This window comes from Anopheles gambiae, chromosome 2, assembly GCF_943734735.2.
Source record: "Anopheles gambiae chromosome 2, idAnoGambNW_F1_1, whole genome shotgun sequence".
In the NCBI taxonomy this organism is placed as follows: Eukaryota; Metazoa; Arthropoda; class Insecta; order Diptera; family Culicidae; genus Anopheles; species Anopheles gambiae.
This window is the reverse complement of record NC_064601.1, coordinates 38,784,212-38,806,771: the sequence shown is the minus strand read 5'-3', so window position 1 is coordinate 38,806,771 and position 22,560 is coordinate 38,784,212. Positions and strand designations below refer to the sequence as shown.

At 47.5% G+C, this 22,560-nt stretch overlaps 1 protein-coding gene across 12 annotated transcripts in view; it reads right to left on the bottom strand.

Annotated features, from left to right (window-relative positions):
• Positions 1–2,143: 2,143 nt before the first annotated feature.
• The window catches only part of LOC1274206 (tight junction protein ZO-1), a 46,990-nt gene continuing 26,573 nt past the window's right edge, over positions 2,144–22,560 (bottom strand). For 7 of the 12 annotated variants that reach the window (XM_061641669.1, XM_061641674.1, XM_061641675.1 and 4 more), the window contains 13 exons: positions 17,330–17,499; positions 16,758–17,202; positions 14,891–16,672; positions 12,743–12,973; positions 12,203–12,389; positions 11,590–12,136; positions 11,217–11,341; positions 10,995–11,142; positions 9,959–10,181; positions 9,537–9,885; positions 8,881–9,016; positions 4,462–6,779; positions 2,144–3,469 (listed from right to left, as the gene is read on the bottom strand). In XM_061641669.1, coding sequence (XP_061497653.1) covers positions 3,246–3,469; positions 4,462–6,779; positions 8,881–9,016; positions 9,537–9,885; positions 9,959–10,181; positions 10,995–11,142; positions 11,217–11,341; positions 11,590–12,136; positions 12,203–12,389; positions 12,743–12,973; positions 14,891–16,672; positions 16,758–17,202; positions 17,330–17,499 — 6,885 coding nt within the window. In that variant the 3' untranslated portion in view covers positions 2,144–3,245. The remainder of the gene's footprint in view (positions 3,470–4,461; positions 6,780–8,880; positions 9,017–9,536; positions 9,886–9,958; positions 10,182–10,994; positions 11,143–11,216; positions 11,342–11,589; positions 12,137–12,202; positions 12,390–12,742; positions 12,974–14,890; positions 16,673–16,757; positions 17,203–17,329; positions 17,500–22,560) is intronic. The other 5 variants (XM_061641671.1, XM_061641673.1, XM_061641670.1 and 2 more) reach the window with 5 other exon arrangements.

The window sequence follows — 22,560 nt, the reverse complement described above, 5'->3', positions numbered from 1 at the left end:
GTGTTCGAATGCGCTTACTTTATTTAGGTTTTCATCTCTTATATGCTATTTAGTTGCTAACCACATATAGGTCAGCTAACTGTAATTATAACTATTTTGATAACAAGTTTTATTTATACTTAATGCGACATGTACCTATGGTTTATGAATTGCGTAAAGTTACTTCCTCGTTTGAACCGTGCGAACGGTTGACTACCTGTTTATGTTTGTTGCGTTTCTGAAGCGCGCGCTATTGCTTGAGGCGTGTTTTGCTTGAACCTTGTTTTAACTTGAGGTGTTTTATCTTGAAGTGTTTTACTTCGCTACATCTGCATATATCCTTTACTTCATAATGAGGTCGTACGCAACACTAACATTGGCTTTTGAAGCTGTCAAAGATTTCACTTGTCACGGGTCAAAGGTCAGCACCGACAACAGCTGTTGGTAGTTGAGTAGCGCGCAAAAATGCTGACTAACAACCGGAAGTTCTATACCCTGAGAATGCAGATCACGCCAAAGAACTAGGACAAAACCCCCATAACCCAATTGAGAAGGATTTTTGGTCCCGTATTAGTCGGACTTGAACCCATGACGGTCATGCTGTTAAGTCGTACAAGTCCCGAATTGACCGTGTCTCCATGCGTAGGGCTAAGCCCACTAGTAGTGTGTATAGGTAGGCCTTGACCAGCAGCGGTTGTTGTGCCAAAAGGAAGAAGAACAAGAGGAAGGAGATGTGTAGGACAATGGAGTCGCTACAACGAAGAGCTATATGAGTTGTATGAGGAGATCTCACTGTCTTGCAGCGTATAATGCTCGCCATTCTCTCTCAGGTGAGCTTGTCCATGAACCAAGTCGATCCAGTCCGTAAAGTCCTTTCAGACCGCCCCACAAGGACAAAGAGAGAGAGAGAGAGAGAGAGAGAGAGAGAGAGAGAGAGAGAGAGAGAGAGAGAGAGAGAGTTCCTCTTATTTTATTTAGCGAAACGTCCTACTACGCCAGTGGTTTGCAACCTTTTTGCAGCTTTTCCCCCCATGAGGGTATAGGATGTATGTATGTAGAATTATATTCCCCCCTTATCATTTCAGTGCAGAGGCAGGGTTTCTAGACGGTTCAGTATAGTAAGAGCCCATGAGTTTTGTCTATCCTGTTGTACAATTTCTAGGCATGTAGCAACTGTAGCAGCATTTCTAGGCATGTTGACCTTGATACTTAACCCTCTGTTGATTTTATGTTGCTGCTAATCTACACTTCTTCACGCGGCTTTCAGCGGTTCAAAATTGAAGATTTGAAAGGAACGTGTTCAACATTTGTTTAGCCCAAACATTTGGGCATTTGAGGGTTTATAGGAATATTTTGATTCTTTCCCACGAATACCACACATGTTATTTTGGTTGCCACATCTATTGTCTTGAGGTTGGTCTTAAGTTGCCGAAGCCGTTTTCGCAACATTATACAACGAATATAGCAGATCGGAACCTGAAACGCTTAGCATATTGCTTATTTCTGCAGCAAATCATTTTGTAACTTTATAAGCTTAATTTGGATTTAATAGGGAGTTTTTGCACTTCCAATTTGAGTCAACACAAACTTCTACAATGTTCAACCACAAGCAAATTATTGGATGAATATTCGTTTTTTCGATTCTTATTTTTGAAGATATAAATATTCTAGTTAAAGTCTATTGAATTTTGTGAAATTTTGATCGAAAATTACTCCCTTGGAGGGTATTCTTCCCCGGTTGAAAACAGCTGTCCTATCCGGACATGCATGCAGGCCTATTCAGTACCACGCAACCGAATAGTCTCACACAGTCCCCCCCCCCCCTCCCCCTTGCTCCAGGGAGGACGGTCCCCATTCTAGGATTGAACCCACGACGGGCATGTTGTTAAGTCGTACTAGTTGACTATTGTACCACGCGACCAGGACAGAAGGGGAGCGTAGTAGGCCCAATTTGAGGTAGCAAGATGACGTGGAAGCGTGCGCCCTAGGGACCGTGATCACACGGACAACAGCAGATGACAATGGACTGGACTAATAAACCAATTTACTAAATTTTTCCACGAGGATTAAAATTTACATCGCCTAGATATGATTAGGAAATTTTCTCGCATTTTTTTCGGATAAAATCGCTGGTGGCATAAAATAGCAAACACAACAACACAAATTCGGTATTATAGTTCCATACTTTATTCTTTCATTAACAAAACATACACCGTCGTACCTAAAATTTATAAACTTGTTTTCACTTTGTTTGTTTTTTTTCTCCAGAAATAGGGCTAATAAGAAAATACTTTCCGATCTTGTTTTGTTATATTATAAAATGCTACGCACTTCGCTCTGTGTCTCTACTTTCCGGCTTTCTCGGTTTGTACCACTTTCACACATGGTACATGGCGCCAAAGCGTACTGTGTAAACAAACACATTGTGTCTCTCATAATGGCAGCGGAAATCAATGGACAATGATGTGGTCCCCTTTACGTATCCGTCTTGATTAACTATCGCTTTCCTGTATAATATGTCACCGGTTAACTCTGTCGGCTGTCGGGATTACCCGCGGTTCTTTCGCTCATCTAGGTATGGCTGTACAGTGGGGAAGCTATCTATTCACTAATCCGGATCTTGGGGAGCAGCGTTGATTCACGTGTCAAGAGAAGCGAAAAAGCATGGTACACCATATGATCGATGAACTCGATCCGGTTCTAGATTTTAGCTATTTACATGGTAAAACTATCACGAAAAACTGTGGCCTACGCCTTATCTTTTTTTTGTTTGTTTGTTTTTTGTAAGATAATATAAAACGTCTACTGCTTCCTCCACGGTGGATGCAAAAGCACACTTCATCAAAACGATGCATTTGTTCGACGTCCGATGCACCGCCTTTGCTTTTATGTACAGAGTTTGTCAAAAAGTGTGTCAGAAAACGTCCCTGCCTTACACCTAAAAAAATGTGTCTATTCTACGATAAAATGGCAAAGATGCGTTGGTAAGCAATACACACAGTTTAGATTTTACTATTCCTACTCCGCTCCATCCTCTTTCGGGATGTGAGAGCGGCCCTAGACTGACCCCTGGATCAAACCTAATTGCGGATGCACACTGCTGCAGGGGAAAAGGCACTACTGTTCAGTACGGCTTGTAACATTGATGGTAATCATCGTCATCATCATGATCAATTGGCAGGAAGGACAGCAAACGCTATTTCGCCGAACAAAATGCTAAGCTGACTGCGGGGGTAGAACGATTCCACAACACTCGTTTGCTGTTGTTAAAAGTGGTCCACCTTGACCGAGACGGTGTGGGCCGCCGTATTGCTGGGCAGGTCGATATCCTCCCAGTCGGTTTGCAGGTTCTTCTCGCTGTCGGTGGCTTTAAGGGAAAGGCCCAGCGAAGCGGTGCGGCCGGCACAGTGTGGTATGTTGAGCGTGACCGGTTTAAGAAACTCCGTTCCCTGAGGACCACACATTACGAGTGGCGATAGCATCGTTTCACCTGTGGCAAGACAGAACATTCGTTTGTTAGCACGGGATGCAGCGATAGTAAGGGGCGGGTGTTGTTACACTGCATGCTCTTTGCGGAAGGAGAATAATTTACGATTGCAAGCGTGAGGATGGGTGAGGATGGTAAATGTATGAAAAAGCAAAGACACATTTAAAGTAAAGTTAATACTAAACAAATATAAACATGCATGTATTAATACAACATTAGTAACGTAAGGTGGATGAGCAAAAGAAGAACAAGATGAAATTTAAAATAATGCACCATGCAAAACCAAAAAAGATAAATAAATAAATAAATAAATAAATAACTATAAAATATACACTCGCACACGCACACATACACACACATACAACTAATGCACACAAAGATGGATACACAAATCTCAGAAGAAAATACAAAATTTCCAAAAATAAATGATGATGAGATTGATGAAAAATGATAAATAAAATAAAAAAAACGCATACAAGTCACACATCAAAATGATATAAAAATTAGTTTAAAACTGAACAAAACTGCACACACACATACATTCTTAACAATGGAAACAATCCATGTTGTGATATACAAAATAAAACATAGAAAAAAAGTAAACATTGTGCAAAACTGAACGAACGTTTGATGAAAGTGAACAAAATATGATAAGAAAACAATACAACAACAACAACAAAAACGTAAAAGTGTAACAACAAAAAAGTGATAACAAGCTGAATACAAACAAAAACATTGCAGCTTAAAACGTAAGTAGCGTAAGCGCAAGGTAACGCGCGAAAGGCAACAACGGTGGCAAATCATAAAAAAAACAGGCACAGGCGCACAACACGTGGTATATAAAACGCGATACAACGGGTGGACACCGATATTTAGTGGTTTTGGGGGTGACAAAACTAGTGTTTACTAAATAGAGCGTGTGTTTGGTAGTGTAGGGGTGAGACAGAGAGAGAAAAGAGATAAAAAGAGAGAGAGAGTATTATCCAAAAACCAACCATTCTCCATGTCCAGCGGTGGTCCGCCGACGCTTTCGCTCAGCCGCGGATCAGTGACGGTGAAGTAGATCTCCTGCTGCACACCGGGCGGTATCGCGCCGGGCGGAATCTGCAGCGAAACGTTCCAGATCGGATCGGCCAAACTGCCGCCGGACGCGTCGAACAGCCCGCGCCGCGTAATCGGTTGCCGGGGAGGCGGTAGCCCGAGGGACAGTTCGCTGGCAAACGGTGTGCTGGTCGCGTTCGGTGGACCGATCGGAAGGCTCATCTGCGAGCCGGTGGCCGTTGAGGTGTACTGTGTTTCGATCGAGGTACGGCTGGCGTATACTGCTGCTGTCGCTGGTCCCGCCTCCTCCGACGGTGGCAGGCTGGGACGATTCAGCGCGGTCGGTGGTGGTGGAGGCGGTGGCATGACTGGAGGAGCGGTTCGTTTTAGGAAGTTTGATATGTGCGTCGCTCGGATGCTTTTCGGCGTGCCCAGCGCGCTTGGAACGGGCGAGGACGTTGCTACCGGGCTGCCGGGACTTGGGACCACTCCCATCGCCAGCTTCTCAAACACGGAGTCGTTCTGATTGCTTACGGTAAGTGTCCGCTCGTCACTCTGTTCGTGCTGCTCCTCATCATCCTCCACATCGTCGTCCTCTTCGGCGGCCAATGGGGCACTCAAATCTTGCGGCTTTCGTCCGGTTGAGGGTGTGGACGGAGTGGTATGTTTGGAACTAGCTTCGGGCTGTTCTGTCTTAGCTTTCTGTCCACTATTCTCACCGGCAAATGGTTCGGGCAGGTTCAGGCGAAGCCCCTGCATCTCACTGACAGGAGCGTCCACTGCTCCGCCCGCTGAGGCAACGGAGGCAGACTCGTTCTCGTTCTTCGACTCGTAGATCGGTTCGTGCTTTAGCTCCCTGCGCGAAACGTACACCGGTTCGGCCATCGATTCCATCGCCTCCTTGCGGGACTGATAGATCTGATCGCGCATCTGCGTACGCCGTTCGCGCATTTCGCCACCATTGCGCGAAGACGAGTAGCCGCTTTTGCACGAACTGCTCGACGGAGAGTTGGGTGAACTCGAGTTCGAACCGCTAGCAGTACCACCACCACCGGTCAAACCCTGGCTGCGCAGGAACCGATCGCTCGCAGCGGAGGTGGTTGTCCCACCCACTGAACTGCTGCCATTGCCCGAAGCGGGAGACGAACCGTGTGGCGGCTGGGGTTGCGTTTGAGCCGGCGCCACCATCTCCACCATTCGGCTTTGCTGGATGCGATCCTGCATCTGCTGCTTACTCTGGTACAGGTGATCACGGTGCATTTCTCGCCGGCTTTGGTACACTGGATCTTCGAATGCGCGCCGGTTGTGCTCCCGCGCCTCATTGTACAGGAAGGAGCCGCTCTTGCTCTGGTAGATCGATTCGTCGTGAGCGGAGGAACCGCGGCTTACGTTCGCATTCGCCATCGCCGTACGATGATGATCCACTATCGAGGCATGATGGGGCGCTCGCTCCGAGCCCATTCGCCGGCGATTGAGCTGATTGAAGCTGGGAGACGGAGCGGTACGATCAGCCATACTGTGACGACGCACTATGCGCCGACCAAGCGTGCTGACCGTGGCACCCGGCCCAAGCGGTGCTCTGCTCCGTTCCAGCTCAATGAGTGCCCGATTGGCGTACAGATTCTCGTCCGTTGGGTAGTAGCCGGGCCCTTCGCTTTGCTGATCGTAGTAGCCGCCTCTGCCCTGGCTGTTGCCATACATCGATTCCATCTCCAGGTTCTGATAGGTACTGTTGCCATCCTTCGGGTAGTATGGTTCGTGCCGCTGGTACGATCGGTTCGGCTGTGGCGAGTAAGGTCCCTGGTAGGACGAACCGTACCGAGGATCGTTGTAGTACGCCTGCTGCTGCATCTCTTGCGCGTACATCGAACGCTGCTGATCGTACAACTGTTGGTGCTGCTGATCCGGCATGCGCATTCGGGCCGATCGTGGTTCCATCATGGAATGCTGCCGTTTCAGTATCGGCCTGAGCGATTTCTTATCCGAATCTCCCGCCAGGCTTACCTGTCGCCGCAGTGGCCGGGTAGACTTGATGAATGCGTTCTTGATCGCTTTCAGTGGTGATTTGAGAATGTTTTTCTTCGGCGGTTTCGCCGGTAGCTCTGGTGGGAGGGATGGATCGTGCCCTGGGTAAGGGCCACGCGACGTCGGCGGCGGAGGTCTGGGTATGGGCGGGAGGGGCTGCTGCTGCAGCTGGCGCATCCGTTCCTGGTGCATCAGATGCTGCTGGTGCTGGTTGAACTCATGGATCGACATCATTGGCTCCATGTCTCTGCAGGAGGTGGGGGAGGTTGGAAAATTGGGGCGGGCGGAAAGTTTTGGAGTGTGGCGCATTCGTGGTTTGGGAGTAGGGAGTGGGAGATGTTGGTTGATAACGAATCATTTTATTATATTTTGGTTTGAAACAACGTTAGCGCGCTAGTAGTAAAGGTTTGTTCGAGGTTTGCCCGAGGGATTAGGTGCGCCGCGTTTATTTGTCGTTAAAACAGTGGTGAAAGGAGGAAGCTTTGGGATATCACACAGTGGGAAAGTGTAGAGAGAAAACATCGGGAAGAATATGTTCGCAAGCTTGCCGGTGGCAAGTGCTGCGGAGAACAACTGAATCACATTAATGCATTGGACTGCATGCACTAACTTTTTCCCCCATTTGTTTTGTTCGCTTTTCTATGCTATCAGATATATTGGGTTCCAGTGGAAAACGCAACGTTCAGTTCTTGTTTATCATAGCTAATCGTTCGAAAAAACAGATACGAATGTAGCACGATCTATTCGCGCTTTCGTGAAGAGCTCTCAAAGTACAGATCATTATGCTCGATACACACAATATGGAGCAGAAATATAAACGCAACCACTCTCATACTCACGCACACACATACAAACACGCAGACACACATACACAGCACAACCATACGTTCGTTCAATATTTAATACGTAATACAAATTAACCTATTCCCATCAGCCTACTACATTAACATTTACCTAAGCCCGTCCTGTTTAGCCGATTGCATACATTTAGGAGGAAATACCACTAGCTAATGGTAATTAGTATGTAGAGAAACGGAAGTACGGAAAAAGAGAGTAGAAACGATAACCAGCGGGTTAAAGAAAACTTTGGAAGAAAAGGCAAATGAAACTATGGCAAGCTTCACATCTCATACACAAAGGTCTAGCCAATGTACTCGTTTTGCCTGGTTGTGGATTGTGACCGCAATAAAAGCAGTATTTTAAATGTTATTTGCAGAAAACATGTGAAGCTGTTGGTTAGTATGTAAGTGCCAGGCGGTTGGAAAAGGCGAGCTAAAGCAGCGCCGCTGTTTTTCTTCTGTTTAAAATTTTGACTTTTTTCAATCTCAAAACAACAAAAAGCCACTCATTTATTACATATTCTTCTTTTGTTTTTAATCCATTCCTCCAAAGAAAGTCAGCAATTATGTACATGCCATCGTTATGCTATTTTAAAGACAGTTTTCAACGATACCAGCTTTTAGAAGCAGTAACTATATTAAGCAAAAGAGTCTTGAAAGGCCATCACTGGGAGTAGAAAAGTTGGCAACCAACTAACGGTAGAATACACAAAGTAGAATATTTTTTAAATACACTGCTCAGACAGAAAAAGAAAACAAAAATGAGGGTAAAAGTTAGTGCGATCTGTGTCGTGCGGAAAGGTAAAACGGTTGACTTGAATTTTCCAATGTTCATCGTTGCTTCAAAGGGTAGAATGATAAAGATGTTTGGATTCGATAGGGGATGTGTTGTGTCGTTGAATTTAGACAAAGAGTTTTGCTCCTTTATTGGCACCGGTCAACGGTCGTACGTAATTTAGTCGTATGTCGTAAGTAAGGACGCATTATGAAAGCGATTTAAAGCGAATCAATTAACCAGTCGCAGGAGGTCTTAACAAGTGTCAAGTATGGCCGCGAGAGGAAAAAGCGTTTAACAATATTCTCGATAAACTTTTTATAGTTAGTATAATAGCTGTATAAGTCACAACGCCATTTGCCGTGGTTAGATACGAATGCAGGCACGTATGTCCATGTTTCCTTAGTCCACCATGTAGCTGATGTAGTAAAAGTACAACATGCTTGTATAGAGTGCGACACGAAAGTATGACACGGTCGTGTTTTTGCCACGGTCTTCGTACAAGTTTGTACGATATGTCTTTTTCCGGTAAAGCCTCGTACAGTTAGTAAAGGAAAAAAAAACAAATGTCGGTAAGATCGCATGGTCCTTCTTCTATCGAGGTATGTAATGGTAGCAGTGGAAAGTTAAGTCCGTCCTTGGGAGCAGATTTGAGTTAGCAAACGAGGGAATGAATCCGAAGAAAAATGTGAGGCCAAATGTGAAGGAAGTAACGCAATGTGTGCAGTACTTACCGTATGTTGTGGTGGTGCCCAACCATCGTACCCAGTTGCGGTTTGCGGTATAGCTCGAAGGCAGATCCGCGTTGCTCTCGGCTACCGGCGAGATCGAGTGCGTGTCGATCGGAGGGATGTAATGCTGGCATGTTGCCTAGGGAGCAAACATTATTGATTAGTCTCATTCTGTAAGCCACGTGTAAAGAAAAAAGGCATTCCAACGCTTAAATGCATGAGTTAAGAAATGAAAATAGACTCCTCCAACTGATATTTGCTTTCTAGTGGAAACATGAAGTGAGGTTGGCTGTGCAACAGATAGCTATAGGTAATTATTATTTTAAATCAAATGGTAGGTGTTGGAAAGTATTCACAAAGGCGTTATTACGTTATTGTACCCCGAATATGTTGTGTGGTTTTATTATTTAAAATCTTATCATAAAAGAGTTTGCTTTCCCTTTGGATTGCTTGCGATGTTGAACATTTCCACTGAATCATGCATTTAAGAATTAAAGGACAAATCATACATGTCAAGGAAAGGAATGGGGGATATAAGGTTGATAAGTGGCAAGGTGATGGTAGGTACGAAGGGTTAGTGGAAGAGTTTCGAACTATTTGGTTGGTCAGTGTGCGGGTGTGTGTGTATTGCGAGTGTAAATGTAAATGCGTGTTGTTACCTATGCCATGAGTTCCAGCCCCATTACCTCTATGCATGTAAGTATTGCCGTAGGGGTATTGTGCGTTCCCGTTGTTATAACCATTGCTTGCCCCCATTGCCCCCATGTCCCTGACACCATTGCTCATATACGAATGACTACCGTTGGCGTTTCCGTTGTACATGGGGCCTCCGTTGCCACCGTTCGCACCATTGCCGACCGTGTACGGATTGTACGGATGCATGCCCGGTGCGTGGGACCCACCGTTATTCGGCGAGCTTGGTACATTGTGAGCCATGCCCTGATGGTAATGCGATGACGCCATGGGAGGATAATAGAAACCATCCGGCGAGCGAGGTGAAATCGGTTCCTGTAGAATGTGAAAATAGTGTAACCATTAATAGATGCCTCTTCACAATCAGCTTTACAAACATTATGCTTACCCCATTATCCCACTGTCCGGAATGGTGCATTCCGGCGCCGTTACTACCGGAACCTCCAACAGGAGGCCGATAGTTTTTGGGTTTAGGCGGTGGAACAGGCTTAAACGGTGCGCCATTGCCCATATTCGCTCCCATCGCACCCGGTGGCGGTCCTGGCGAGCCAATCATCGACGGTCCTTTGTTAGGTTTGGAGTAATCTGCCTGCGATGCTGAATTATTTCGACTATACCGATTAATAAAACAAAGACATAGATAAATTCAGTTAGTTATGGTGATTCAAAACCTCGTTCAACCAAGATGCTCTAAAAATAGCTCTAATTAGACCATGGGATGTGTTTAAACAATTTGTGCACAGCTGAACATGTTCATACAATGGTGAGCGTTGTACGCGTGTTCAACTAACTGGGAAGTGGGGAAAAAGTTACCGGAAGCTGAAACCGGGATAAAGGGGGCATTCATGTGACATTGCTCAATAGAATGGTGTGATGAAGTGTAGACAAGATAAAAAACGACAACATTTATAAAACATAAAATGAAATAACAATCGGTGCTTTCTAAAATGAAGGAACGCATGAACAGTATGACCAAAAGCCGCATAATTCGCATGAAAATACCTTTGAACAGTCCAAAACGGAAGAAGTCCCGCAGATAAATGGAAACATTGCAAATAATAGTGGAACTAGAAACAATTGAACCGTGGCTTTCCGTGGCTTTCCTGCCGAGCGGAAACGTCCAGCGCTCAAACTAGGGTATCGTACTTGGAATGAACTAATCTACGCCTGTGCGGGCAGCACATTGTGTGGTAGTGTAGATTGGGTTGCGATTTGTTTATAAACAGATATTCCCGCATCTGTTGTCGCGACCTTCATCAGTTCGCAAGAACAATACGTAATAATGCAGCATGAAAGAAAAACAAAGCCATCAATCATATCGTTCGAATCCGCCGGCGGTACTAACCTACATCATGATCGTTCGAGCCTAACAACATATATGCAGTATATCGAAAAAAAAACATAAATGCAATTGTGTTGCTTACCTATACTTCCCGTAATCCGTTTTCGTTTCAATAATATGCTTTCTGGGACTGTCAAGCACAAGATTGGTTGGTCTTTGGGGCATGTTCATACCTCCGGCCGTACGATCGCCCGAGTTCCGTTGCGTTAATGTTTCATGCACTCCTGTACCTTGAAGGAGAAATATAATTAACATTATTTACTGTGCATGTTGGTCGTTGCTCATCGACATGATAATAACAAACCGTTATAGTTACTTCTAGCCGTGGTGAGTAGCATGTCGGACGGGGCGTTATTTAGCGCAGGATTCCGCCCATAGTCTGACAACCCGGAAACATTTGCTCCCATTGCATGGGCTCCATTGCGACTGCTACAACGATGAGAAAAATTGGGAGCAAAGAGGAAAATATAAAATTAGAATTTGTGGCAACCATATTCGACACAAATTTTACAAGGCACTTCTATAGTACAAACAACTAAAAGAATATCAACGCTTAAGGAATGAACTAAACAGTCTAATTTGAAAGCAAATTTAAATGGCTAGAATAAACAAGCAGTCCAAAAGTGAAACAAAAAATAAACCATTGCTTGCCAGGCGGAAATTCGGTATAGACTTACTTGGGCACCGATTTCAGATCATCGGGTGCATTGGGTCCTAACCTCATATTCTGTGCGGTCAGCTGCGATGACGTGTTGTACGAATCGTAGCTGGAAACGCTGTCGTAAGATCCGTTCGCTTTGCCCGATGTGTTTTGTGGATTGTTGCCGGGATGATGATGGCCAGCTGAGCGACCGCCACCGCCACCGCCGCCGCTACGATCCAGCGATGTGTTAGCATTCGGGTTACGCTCTAGCGAACTAGCAGCGCCGGGTGCTGTCGTTCCTCCGTTCACCATCGGTGGAAGCGTTGGCCGCTTGTCGCCTGCTCCGAGCCCCAGCAGCTGATTTCTACTGCTGTACTCATCCTGCGCGGACGACGTGGGATCATGCAGCGCATCGGTGGACGATTGCTTGCCATTGCCGAACAATCGTTCCTGTGCCGAACGGCCGAGCGTTCCGCCCGAGCTTGAGTTGCGTGATGGCAAGGAAGAACCGGACGTACTGGGCGCACCGGGGGCGTTCGCCGGTTTGGACGCTCTATCAATACGGGGTGGCAGATCTGGAACTGTGCAATGGACACGATGGCAAATGGTTGGACTGAGCGTTATGTGCAAAGCCGGCAGACTCTTACCTGTACCGAAATGTGGCCCATTCGCTGTTCCCTGAAGTGGTGGCGCTGGTCGTGATGTGGAAGAACCGTAAATGGCATCTTCAGGGTTCATGGACGGTCCGCCTCCTACTCCATTTTTGCTCGATGAAAATCCGTACTTATTATCCACGGTCATTCGCCGAGAGTGTGGCCCATGTTCGTAGGGATTCTTTACGTGCGATGTAGCCGTAAAGAGAGAGGGAGGTAATTGGAGAGAAAAGTTATTTATTTAATCTACTATTTTCTTGTTCTATTTAACGTATGCATATTTTAGTCACACATTAGCCAAATGAGGATGAATGACTTAATATTAGAGAGAATGATGTTGATATTAATAACGAATTGTGACTTTTACAAATTATGATCCGCCACGGACACAGCATTGGCCGATACATATTTTGCAAATATGAAAGAAATGAAAGAATGCATAATTTAAAGAATGGAAATCCTTATTCAGCATACTCAGTCTGGTATAAATATAAAGATATCGTAAACCATATAATGGAGATGCTGTTAGCTTACCGTGTATGGTGGTGGCATGCCGTCACCGAGTTCTCTATCCCTATCCAAGTTATCCTGATTAGTGGCAATCGATGGATCGGAGCTGGATTTCACTAACTGTGGCAAGTTGCCCAGCGATAGTGACGCTGACGGGCCCGGACTCAGCTCCAGGTCCGACTCGGGGCTCGAGGCGTAAGAAAGACGGGATGTGGTCATGGGGAAAAGGAAATCATCGGACAGGGATTCTACCGGCTGCGGGTTGATGACAGAACCGGCCCACAAATACAACGGATAGGAAAGGGAGGGGTGGATTCACATACGACGGGGATAGCGTTACAGGTTGAGTACCGCATTGTTCGCGACAAAAAGGAGCATGATTGAATAGCATAATTATACAAGGGAAAGGATACAATCATTATAAAAAAGGGAAGGGATTTTCAGCGCACACACACGGATATAGTATAGTAGATGTAGCGTTTATAAATGTATGTTTGGCGTTAGTTTCAACAAACACGATTGTTGTTTCGTTGTACAGCCACGGGGGACAGTATTTTTTGGGCACACAGTAATGTGTTTTTCATATGTAGAAGCGTATGTCGAATGAGTATATATATGAAATTAAAAAGAGACAGAAAAAATCACACTGTTAGATTCGTTCAAAGGTCAATCATGAGAATATTGAAGTATTGAAATGATAACAATACCCTAATAGGAGCATGCAAACATTGTTAGTAATGCTAAGGCTGGTGATACGCATGTTAAACAAGTGTGTATAATACATCAAAGTGCTATTCGTTTATAAATTGTACACAAGTATTGTAAACCTTCCAGCGAATGAAAATAATCCAACGGCAGCAACCCGTAAGCTGCATTCAATTACGTTAGTTATCAATGTAAGCAATGAACTGGTTTTGATCTTGTACGTGATTTCCGTTAACATCAACGGAGGTTAGGTTGTTAGAGCCACGCAAAGAACCACCGGCCGCAGCCGGTCTAGAGCCGTTAATGGAATACTCGTTTTCGAAGCCATTTCCAACGCCATGACCATTGTTAGTAGCATTAGTAACATTTGTGTACGATCGAGTACGATCGTGCAGCTGCAAGTGGTCGGGATTGTGATAGTACGGGGTAGCGTGAACGGTGGCATTAGTCGATCGGCCACTGTTGTCAATGCCTATCGTCGCCGCTGGTTGTTCGTCGTCATACAGCAGCTGTTCCGAGCTGCCGGTTGTTGCTGTAGACGATTTACCACCATAGGACGAGGATGCATGCAGGCTGACAGTCGAGCGCCGGATCGTTGGTGTCGAATGATGCAACCCAGCGCTGTAGCCCATCCTTCCCGGTCGTCGTCCGCCGACCGACGGGGATGCCATCCGGGCATCGGAATGCATCATTTGAGCAGCAGCAGCAGCAGCACCACCACCGATCTCACTACCGAGTACAGTGTTTGGTCGACAGTTTTGCAGCGATTGCGTGGGAATGGATGCGATAGGTTTGATAGCATTGAAGTGGTTAGCGTAATTAGGCTGTGGTCCATATTGTGCAGCAATGGGGACTGAGTGGGCGGTCAGCGAGTTGTTGAAGCTTGAAGCGGGTAGCGAGTAGCGGTAGGGATTTCTGGACATTGCTCCAACACTAATTTTGGCAGGCGGTAGAGGGGACACATAGTTACAGCACGACAGTGGGCATGGAGGAGGAAGATAGGGTAGAAAGATATCGGACGCCAATTCCACCCGCTAGCGAATGTTAGGAATCATGATTTAGGGATGGCAAGAAACACGAACGACACGAACAAAAGTAGGAAAGTTTAAGAAGGACCGCACGTACACCGACCAACACCAAATGATAAATGTAAGAAAAGAAGAAACAATGTAACGTAATTAGGCATGATTCTATATCAGCTCAGCAAGATGTGCATGTACTTCCACCGCATGTAACGTCAAATTTAAATATAAAATTGAACACAATTATCCAACATGTAGCGTTCTTATGTATGAACGATTTACACGCACTCGTGTATTCGGTATGAAATCTGAAATTTAAGAGAAAAAATGTCCTATCCCACAAACTCTCCCACCAAGTACCAACTACTCCAAAGAAAGAAAGAAATCCCATATCAACCACTACCACCATAGGACGCCACGGAAGGGGGCAGCAGGATGGGTTTACCTTGGTCTCGGACATCCACACTGCACCACTCTGCTGCTGATCGATCGAGTCCCTCAGCTTCCGGTACCAGGTGTCGGGATCGTTCAGATTGATCGTTGTGCTGAAGACGTGCGACCAGACGCGTTCCAGCTTTTGGCACTGCTCGAACAGCTTCTTGCTGCTCTTGTGCGCCGACTTGGGCAGCCCCTGGCGCATCTGCTTGATTGTGTGCTTGGTGTCCGCCTTCAAAAATATCACTATCGGGTAGAACTGGGCGTAGTTCAGCCGGTCGACCGCATTCGGCGTCACGTCCAGCAGCGCATGCTTGCCCCGGTCCATGATGTCGCGTATGTTCGACAGGCGCACAATGCCACCGCACTTGGACGAGCCCTTATCGTCGTCCTGCAATGGGGCCGTATACTTGTCGGCGAAATCTTTCATCAATCGCTCGCGCGCTATGTCCGCCACCGGGCCGAAAATGACCACCGGGCGCACGAAGCCCGGATGGCGCAGCACGACCCGCTCGTACGCCGGGAACTTGGAGATGGCGTCCGAGAACACTACATCGTCCCAGTTTTCGCGCGACAGCGACTTCGAGCGGCGGTGCGTCGAGCGGCGTCTTCGGAAGAAGCTTACGCGCGACTCGGATGCGTTGAGCTCTTTCTTGCTCGCGTTAAACTGCACCGTGGCGAGCTCTTCCGCTCGTGCCTTGTTCGGAATGACGCCCCGCTGGAGCTCTTGGTGGCCGCGTCCAATTCGCAGCACCTGCCAGGCACCGACCACACCATTGTACAGCGTGTCGATGACCCGAAACACGTCACCGGCCTTAAACGACAGCTCGCCCTTTGTCGGGGCATCGCAGTGGAAGTGCGTCTTGATGTGGAACGAATCACCGCGCTGCTGGGCGGTAATGCTGTCGAACTCCTCCTTGCAGTACTGCACGATCAGCTCGATGCGGTCCTGCAGGCTGAGCAGAAAGAGGACGGCCTCCTCCCTGGTAACTCCGTTCATGTCCATATCGTTCACCTTTAGGATTTTGTCGCCCGGCACCAGGCCCTGGGCCGAGGCGGGGCTGTTCTGCTGTACCGCCGTCACAAAGATGCCGACCTCGTTGCCGCCCGTTAGCCTGATACCGACCGAGCCCTCCTTCTGGAATGTGATGTACCGCGGTTCGGTAGTCGGTGGCTTCTCGTCCATCAGCTGACGGCGCGTGGCGTAGAAGTCTTCTCCCCGTGGGGGCGGTGGCCTCGGCGGCTCATCGACAACGCTGCGCGATCGCGAATGACCTGCCCCGTCCGCCGTCCGACTGGACGTTCCCGGCGGTGTGCTGGGGCGATCGAGCTGCTGCAGCGATATATCCGTCAGCGGTCCCCTGGATCGGCCCCGCGGTGTAAGATTGCTTTTATCGTCCGCCAGCAGCGTACTCATCGCGGACGGTCTGGTTGGGGGTTGTACGTATAAATTCTGACCAGAGTACGAACCGCCGCCGGTCCCGTTGAGATAGTTCTCGTCCATGTTGCTACAGTTGGACACCTGGGCTGTGTGCGAGTAGACGGGCGATTGCATACCGGAAGCGGTACCACCACCACCGGCTGCACCCCCACCAAAGCCCCCGGCAATGCCGTTCGGTTCACGGAGCACCGCGAGCGTTAGCCGCTCCTTGCAACCGTCAATGATTTTCTTCGCCTCCTTCAGGCTCATCGAGTCGTTGCAGTTGGTGTTGTGGATGCGCGTCACCAGATCACCTTCCTGCAGCGAGTACCCGTTGGCCGCCAGCTGATCTTTCGTTTTGGAAGATATTTCCTGCGGAGAAGAAGCATGAAGGTATCGCGCATTAGACCCACGCTCACATCCAAAACAAACCATTTTTGCCTTTCCATCAGCTTACCCGAATAAACAATCGGCAGCCAAGCACGATACCAAAGTCGTCCTTTTTGTTTGCCTTCGTGACGATCACTTTGATTTGCTGCTGAGATCCATTATTCGCACCGAGCCCCAGACCAGTGGAGCTGATGCTGTGCTGATGCTGATGGGAATTCATGCCAGCTACGCCAGCCGGCATGCCCACACCCATCGCACCAGCACTGGGTCCCCCTGGTGGTCCACCGGACATACCGATACCACCACCGCCGCCGCCGCCGCCACCACCACCGGGCCCAGCCATGCCGTGCATATTCGCACCAGGAAGTGGATGCATCAGACTGTGATTTGGTACGCGCCGTTTCACCACCAGTGTCACCGTGTTGCCACTGTCACGCAGCACCTGTACGGCCGTGGCGTACTCTACGTTTTCCAGCGACACACCGTTCACGGAAATGATGCGATCGTTAACTCTGTGAAGAAGAGATAGAGAGAGAGAGAGATCGAGTGAGCATGCAAAGTGGATGTAAATGTTGACGGGACCGTTTGTCAACATATTGCCATTTCCTATTTGTACGAAACACGCAAGAAAGCACTCACTGTAGCTGGCCCTCGGCGGGACCATTCTTCAGCACGTCGCTAACCGCGATCGACGGATCACCGTTGGCAAAGTGTGGATTATCACGGCCGCCGGAAACTGCTATGCCGAACCCGTAGCCGGTCACACGGGAAAGTGTCACCGTGCTATAATCCCATGACGTTCTCTCGAGCTGTAATTGGAAAGGAAAGAAGAAGAAAAAGAAATACATGTAAATACGTTTACCAAAACAAAAACAGAAAAAAAAGTTAGGTAAGGCACAATATCTTATTTTACGGCTTATCACAGGAAACGAAGCTATCATCGAAAGGGAAGAAGCGAACCTTCCTCCATTTCGAGGTATTTCGGGGTATAAATTAAGCAAATAGGGGAAAGTGCACAAATATCATTGTCAGCCCATATCTCGAACCAAACCATTGCGATTGTTTATTGTGTGTACTTTTCTTTCTTTAGTCATAATAAATTGGCGAAACTTTCTCCCGGGCAAGATACGATATAAAACTCGTGCGTGTGAGTGTTTGTGTAATTCAGTAAGCGGCCTGTGTGTACATTATATGCCAAACCTGGAACGAGTGTGTACGCGTCGGAACATTCAACGGTCTTTCACGGCTTGTAGGGGAGAGAAAATAGCTGTCGCATGCATGTTTGTGAGCGCACCCGCATACCCATCATGCTGTGTTGCTCGTGCTTAATCCGGCATGGAATCTGGATGGTGCAGCATCAACAACGATGCCCATTGACAAACCATATAACCATATTTCCGTGCCACGATCGAGTGGAAGACGCATCATCATGTTGGACGGAACTACAAGTCGATCTTTCTCAATGGCAAGCGGCTGGCAGTGTAGCCCGGAGCATGATTTTAATCAAGCTTAATTCAATTAAAACTCAGAACCTCAACGTTGGCCTCGCGGCTGCCGTGGCGAGGCTCGAAGATCGTCCGTCGTCCGACGTGTCTGTCTGATCGATGTTACCAGCCGGTTGTTTTTTACTCAGGAAAGGATCGAAGGAATGTGGAGTCATTATTGTATGCTAAACAAACAGTCAAAAGAATAAATAGCAGTGCTGAGGACTGTGTGTGGGGACTTTCGCAGCATGTCTATCATGCTAGCTGATTAACACAAAGCTTATTAAGAGAGACACTTTTCATAAGCTTATCCTCCACCATCAAGTGTCAAGAGAAACGTAATGATTTGCGCATTATTTTATGCAGGAATCATAAAGCTTTCGTCAAAAATTGGATACTAATTAGCTGCCGATTGTTCCGCAGCCCGATCAGCGCGCGCAGCAATCTTCCACACAACCAGCCAGAGGGGACACACATTTACTGTCAACCGTAGCGGAAATTTACACTTTCTCCGATTTCTGGTTCGGAATTGGCAGCTGCTTATGCTACGAGACAAAGGCACTAGTATGCAATCGGTGTGCCGCATTGTGTGGACCGTCGTTTGTGGGTTTAGTGGGCGCTTACTGTTAGCCATGTGCTAGGAGTGATTTGAATGGTTGGAAAGAAAATTGTGATTGGGAGGAAATGTTAATTCAAACTGTGGGGTGAAAGCAAAGCAAATTTCGCACAATACACCTTACGGGCAGTGATGGTGGTGCCAGACGACAATTAGTTCACCTGTCCACCAAGCTGACCATGCTATCGCAGATACTATCACGGAACGAATGAAAAATCCGAACCACCATCGACAACACAAAAGGCTACTGGACAGAGCAGTAGAAAAGGTAAGCTAGCGAAGGATGACTTTAATTATTACTATCTACACGGAATGATTAGCCGTGCCCATGCTATTATACATTAGAAAATGCCGTCGCCCCCGTTTTCTGATGGTGAAGGGCCCACATCAAGAGAAGTATTTCATCCACCAGTTGGACTCTAACAAAACCGTCGAGCGATCGGACACAAATAAGCTGCTCACACTATTATCGTTAGCATCATTAGCGTTATCATTCCGTTCGACGTTTGACAAATCGAAACGACCGGCAAACGAAGCACGTGATGTGGTGGCCCGCATTGAAAAATAAAAGAGAAATCATGTTAATCACGGGTGGTAACGGCCGTCGTCATTGATTTTCTAGTTGCTTTAGATAGAAAAAGGAAAGCAAAAAAGAATGGAATGGGTGGAAAAGAAATAGGAGCCTTTTAGATACAAGCCTTTTAGAATCCATCCAAACTAAAATAATGATGTCACGTCACCAAAGTCCCAAAATGTGATCAAAAAAGGCAATAAAATCGGGGGAAAAAAAGCTCACTAAATTCACACGATCCAACCACTAGTCGCCGCTTCTCGCTTCGTGTCAGGCGAGCGATCACGTGCATAATAAGCGAGCCAAATGGATTTCGTTCAATTTCATGCAACATTCCTCGACCGCCGATCAACGTGTCTTGTGGCTGCACCGATCGATCGCGAATCAAGTCAGTTTCGCGCGCGCGGTCCGGACAGATTTTGTGCGCCACAAACCCATTAGACAGGAGTGAGTGACCACAACCGTGCACATACCACCACCGCCATCACCGTGACTGACTACTGATCGAAGTTGAGCTACAACCATTTCCCCCCCCCCCCCCCCCCCCCCCCGGTGCCCGCCTCCATGTCACAGGCAGGCTTGGCCAGGCGGTTCTACCCTTTGTGGGAAAGCTTATGCACGAAAGAAGCGAGCGAGCAGCATGCGCCCTTCGTCGCTGTATAATGGCATCTTTCTAGCGCATTGCACCACCCCAGAGAAGGCGTTATTCGCTTGCCACCTCCCTCACATCCCTCTCTTTCTTTCTCTTTCTCTATTGTCCTATCTGTGCGGGGTGGTGTGTGGCCGTGAAGGAACTTTTGCCTTTCTTTTTATTTGACCATTAAAAGGTAGCGGCCAGCACATGCTTACGGGTTTTGCCTCAAAACATTGACGCAAGAGGAAGTGGGGAGCGAAGGGAGTAATGCTGTCGATCGATCGTAAGTGGGACGCTAACTAAAGCCGTGTGCTACTACACTATTACTACGGTGTGTACGGTAGGCCGGCAGTGCGCCAGCAACAAAGCTAGACATTTTAATCGATTGTGTGGCTGGAGAGGAGGAGGGTGGCCTGTTGGTTGGTCACGAGGCCACGAGTCCGTTGGGCCATTTAAAAAATGACGTACAACACATCATTGTGGCTGCGTAAGAGAGGTAAAACCAACGTAAACGCAGCTGTTTACTGGTGTTTGTCTAAGGTAGTATTAGACTTGGGCAGGAAGTATAGAAATAAATAAAAAACATTCAAACACACCAGCAGAGGCAGGTGGAAATTAGTAACATAATGTAGCTTCCCTCCTCCCTGTGCTGTGTCGTTCGTTCATGGAAAAACGCACAAAGTTTCACTTTCTAAGACCACTTACATATGCATACGATGCGACACGCTCCAACCGGAAGAAAGATCCTATCGATCAACCGTTTGCCTACCCAGAGAGCTTTGAGCTTTACATATCGCAGCCAACGTGGATCACTTCGTTACGTTACTACGTCCGCTAGACGCTGGCAAGACATCGCGCAAGAAAGTGTGTCTGTGTCACTTTCCTTCCCTGATACGCGCACAATCTCTCATTAGCATCACGCAATCGATCGAAATCTTGCGCGGAAAGTGACCGATCGGCTGGTGGCTCGCTCATCGTTTAGCCGCGCGGCTGTGCAGTCGAGTTGTGCTGCTAACCGGTTGGACGGAAACACGCATTATCGAAGCCTTCTTCATTAGAGCGTCAATCGTTTATGCACTTTCACCGTTTTCTACGCACCCCGCATGCATGCATTGGGCGCCGTAGGTTGTTTTCAAATCATCAGCATTCGCCTCGTACGCATCTTAGTCGGTTGGTGGTGGTAATGAGCCGATCGCGGCCTACATCTGTGAGCCATCTCGTGTGTGTTCCGCCGTCTTGGGTGCGTCCCACTGGGTACAGGTACGAGCGCATGAGGGATAAATATGTTTAATGTGTCAATTAGTGGCAATCTGGGGGTCGAGGGGGAACAACATACACACTTCCCCGCACGATTACATCACTTGGACAATTCCCTTGTCTTCTTTCGGCTTCAGCAAGTGGCGTAGGAAGAAGAGCTGAATGCGCAAAAACACATGCGAGTAAACACAGATCGTAAAGCGCTGAGCAAATACACTCGCTAAATGGGGGTTTATTTTTATATGGTGTGTAATGAGGCAAAGATTGTGGCGAAACGAACCCATATAAGGCGGAATAAAGCGATCCTCCTCGACTCATTGACGATAAATCAATCATAAGAAACGATTTTTCAATTGTTCAATTTGGGAGGGAATGTACGCCTTTGACTTTCTCTTGTTGGGGCTGCTGTTGAGATTATCTTTGGCAATCATTGTAAAACATTTTTAATGCATTTCCACCCGGTTAATTCATTTTTGTTGCGGTAGTGCTAGAAACATAACAAGCAGGGCATAACGCAAGCAATGTACATCCCCGTTCCTTGACACTTGTCCTCCGAAACTTACCCACGCCACCTCCAACCCATGCTGTTCCTTCTCCTCTCCTCCTTCTGCTCCATCACAAAGCAAACCGTAACGGCAATGCAGCAAAATGCATCGGCGAATTGGATTGGATTGCATTTGCCTGTGCACCTTGTAGCAGCCAGCGTCTTCGAATCCCCCAAGACACGTTTCATTGCCTCGGAAACCCGCCACATTCCGCACGCAACACGATCGTATCGGGAGAGCGAGGGAGCGAGGAAGAAACAGCCAAGACGTGAAGCAACACACTCCCGGCATTAGTTAAGCGCGAAGGCGCGCACGTTCGCGTACACACACACACACACACGCATGTGGTGAGAAAAGGGCATGAGGGAGGGAGGATCGCGAAGGGACACCACGTGAAGGTGGACATTGTTGCCACGAAGAAGTGGTAAAACTGGTCGGGCGAGTTTTTCCTTCTCCCTTTGGTTGGTGTGAGGGGGATCGTTCTCTTCTCCCTTACTCCTTTTTTCTCGTTGCCACTGGCGTCGTCCGTAGCAACCTCCCCGCATGCTGCCTAACTTCTTCAGTGCCATGGTGGCTTTGCGCTAAGCTCTCCGACGAGCTGCCAAGGCTTCGGAAAGGTGCGCGCACGCGCTTGTTTGTGTGTGTTGTAGCGTCTTGTGGCTTGTACTGGCTTTCCTCACATCGCGATTCCTCAGCACCGGTTTCTACTATCCGCATTACTACGACCATTACTGTTACTACAAACACCTCCTAGAGAGGGGGG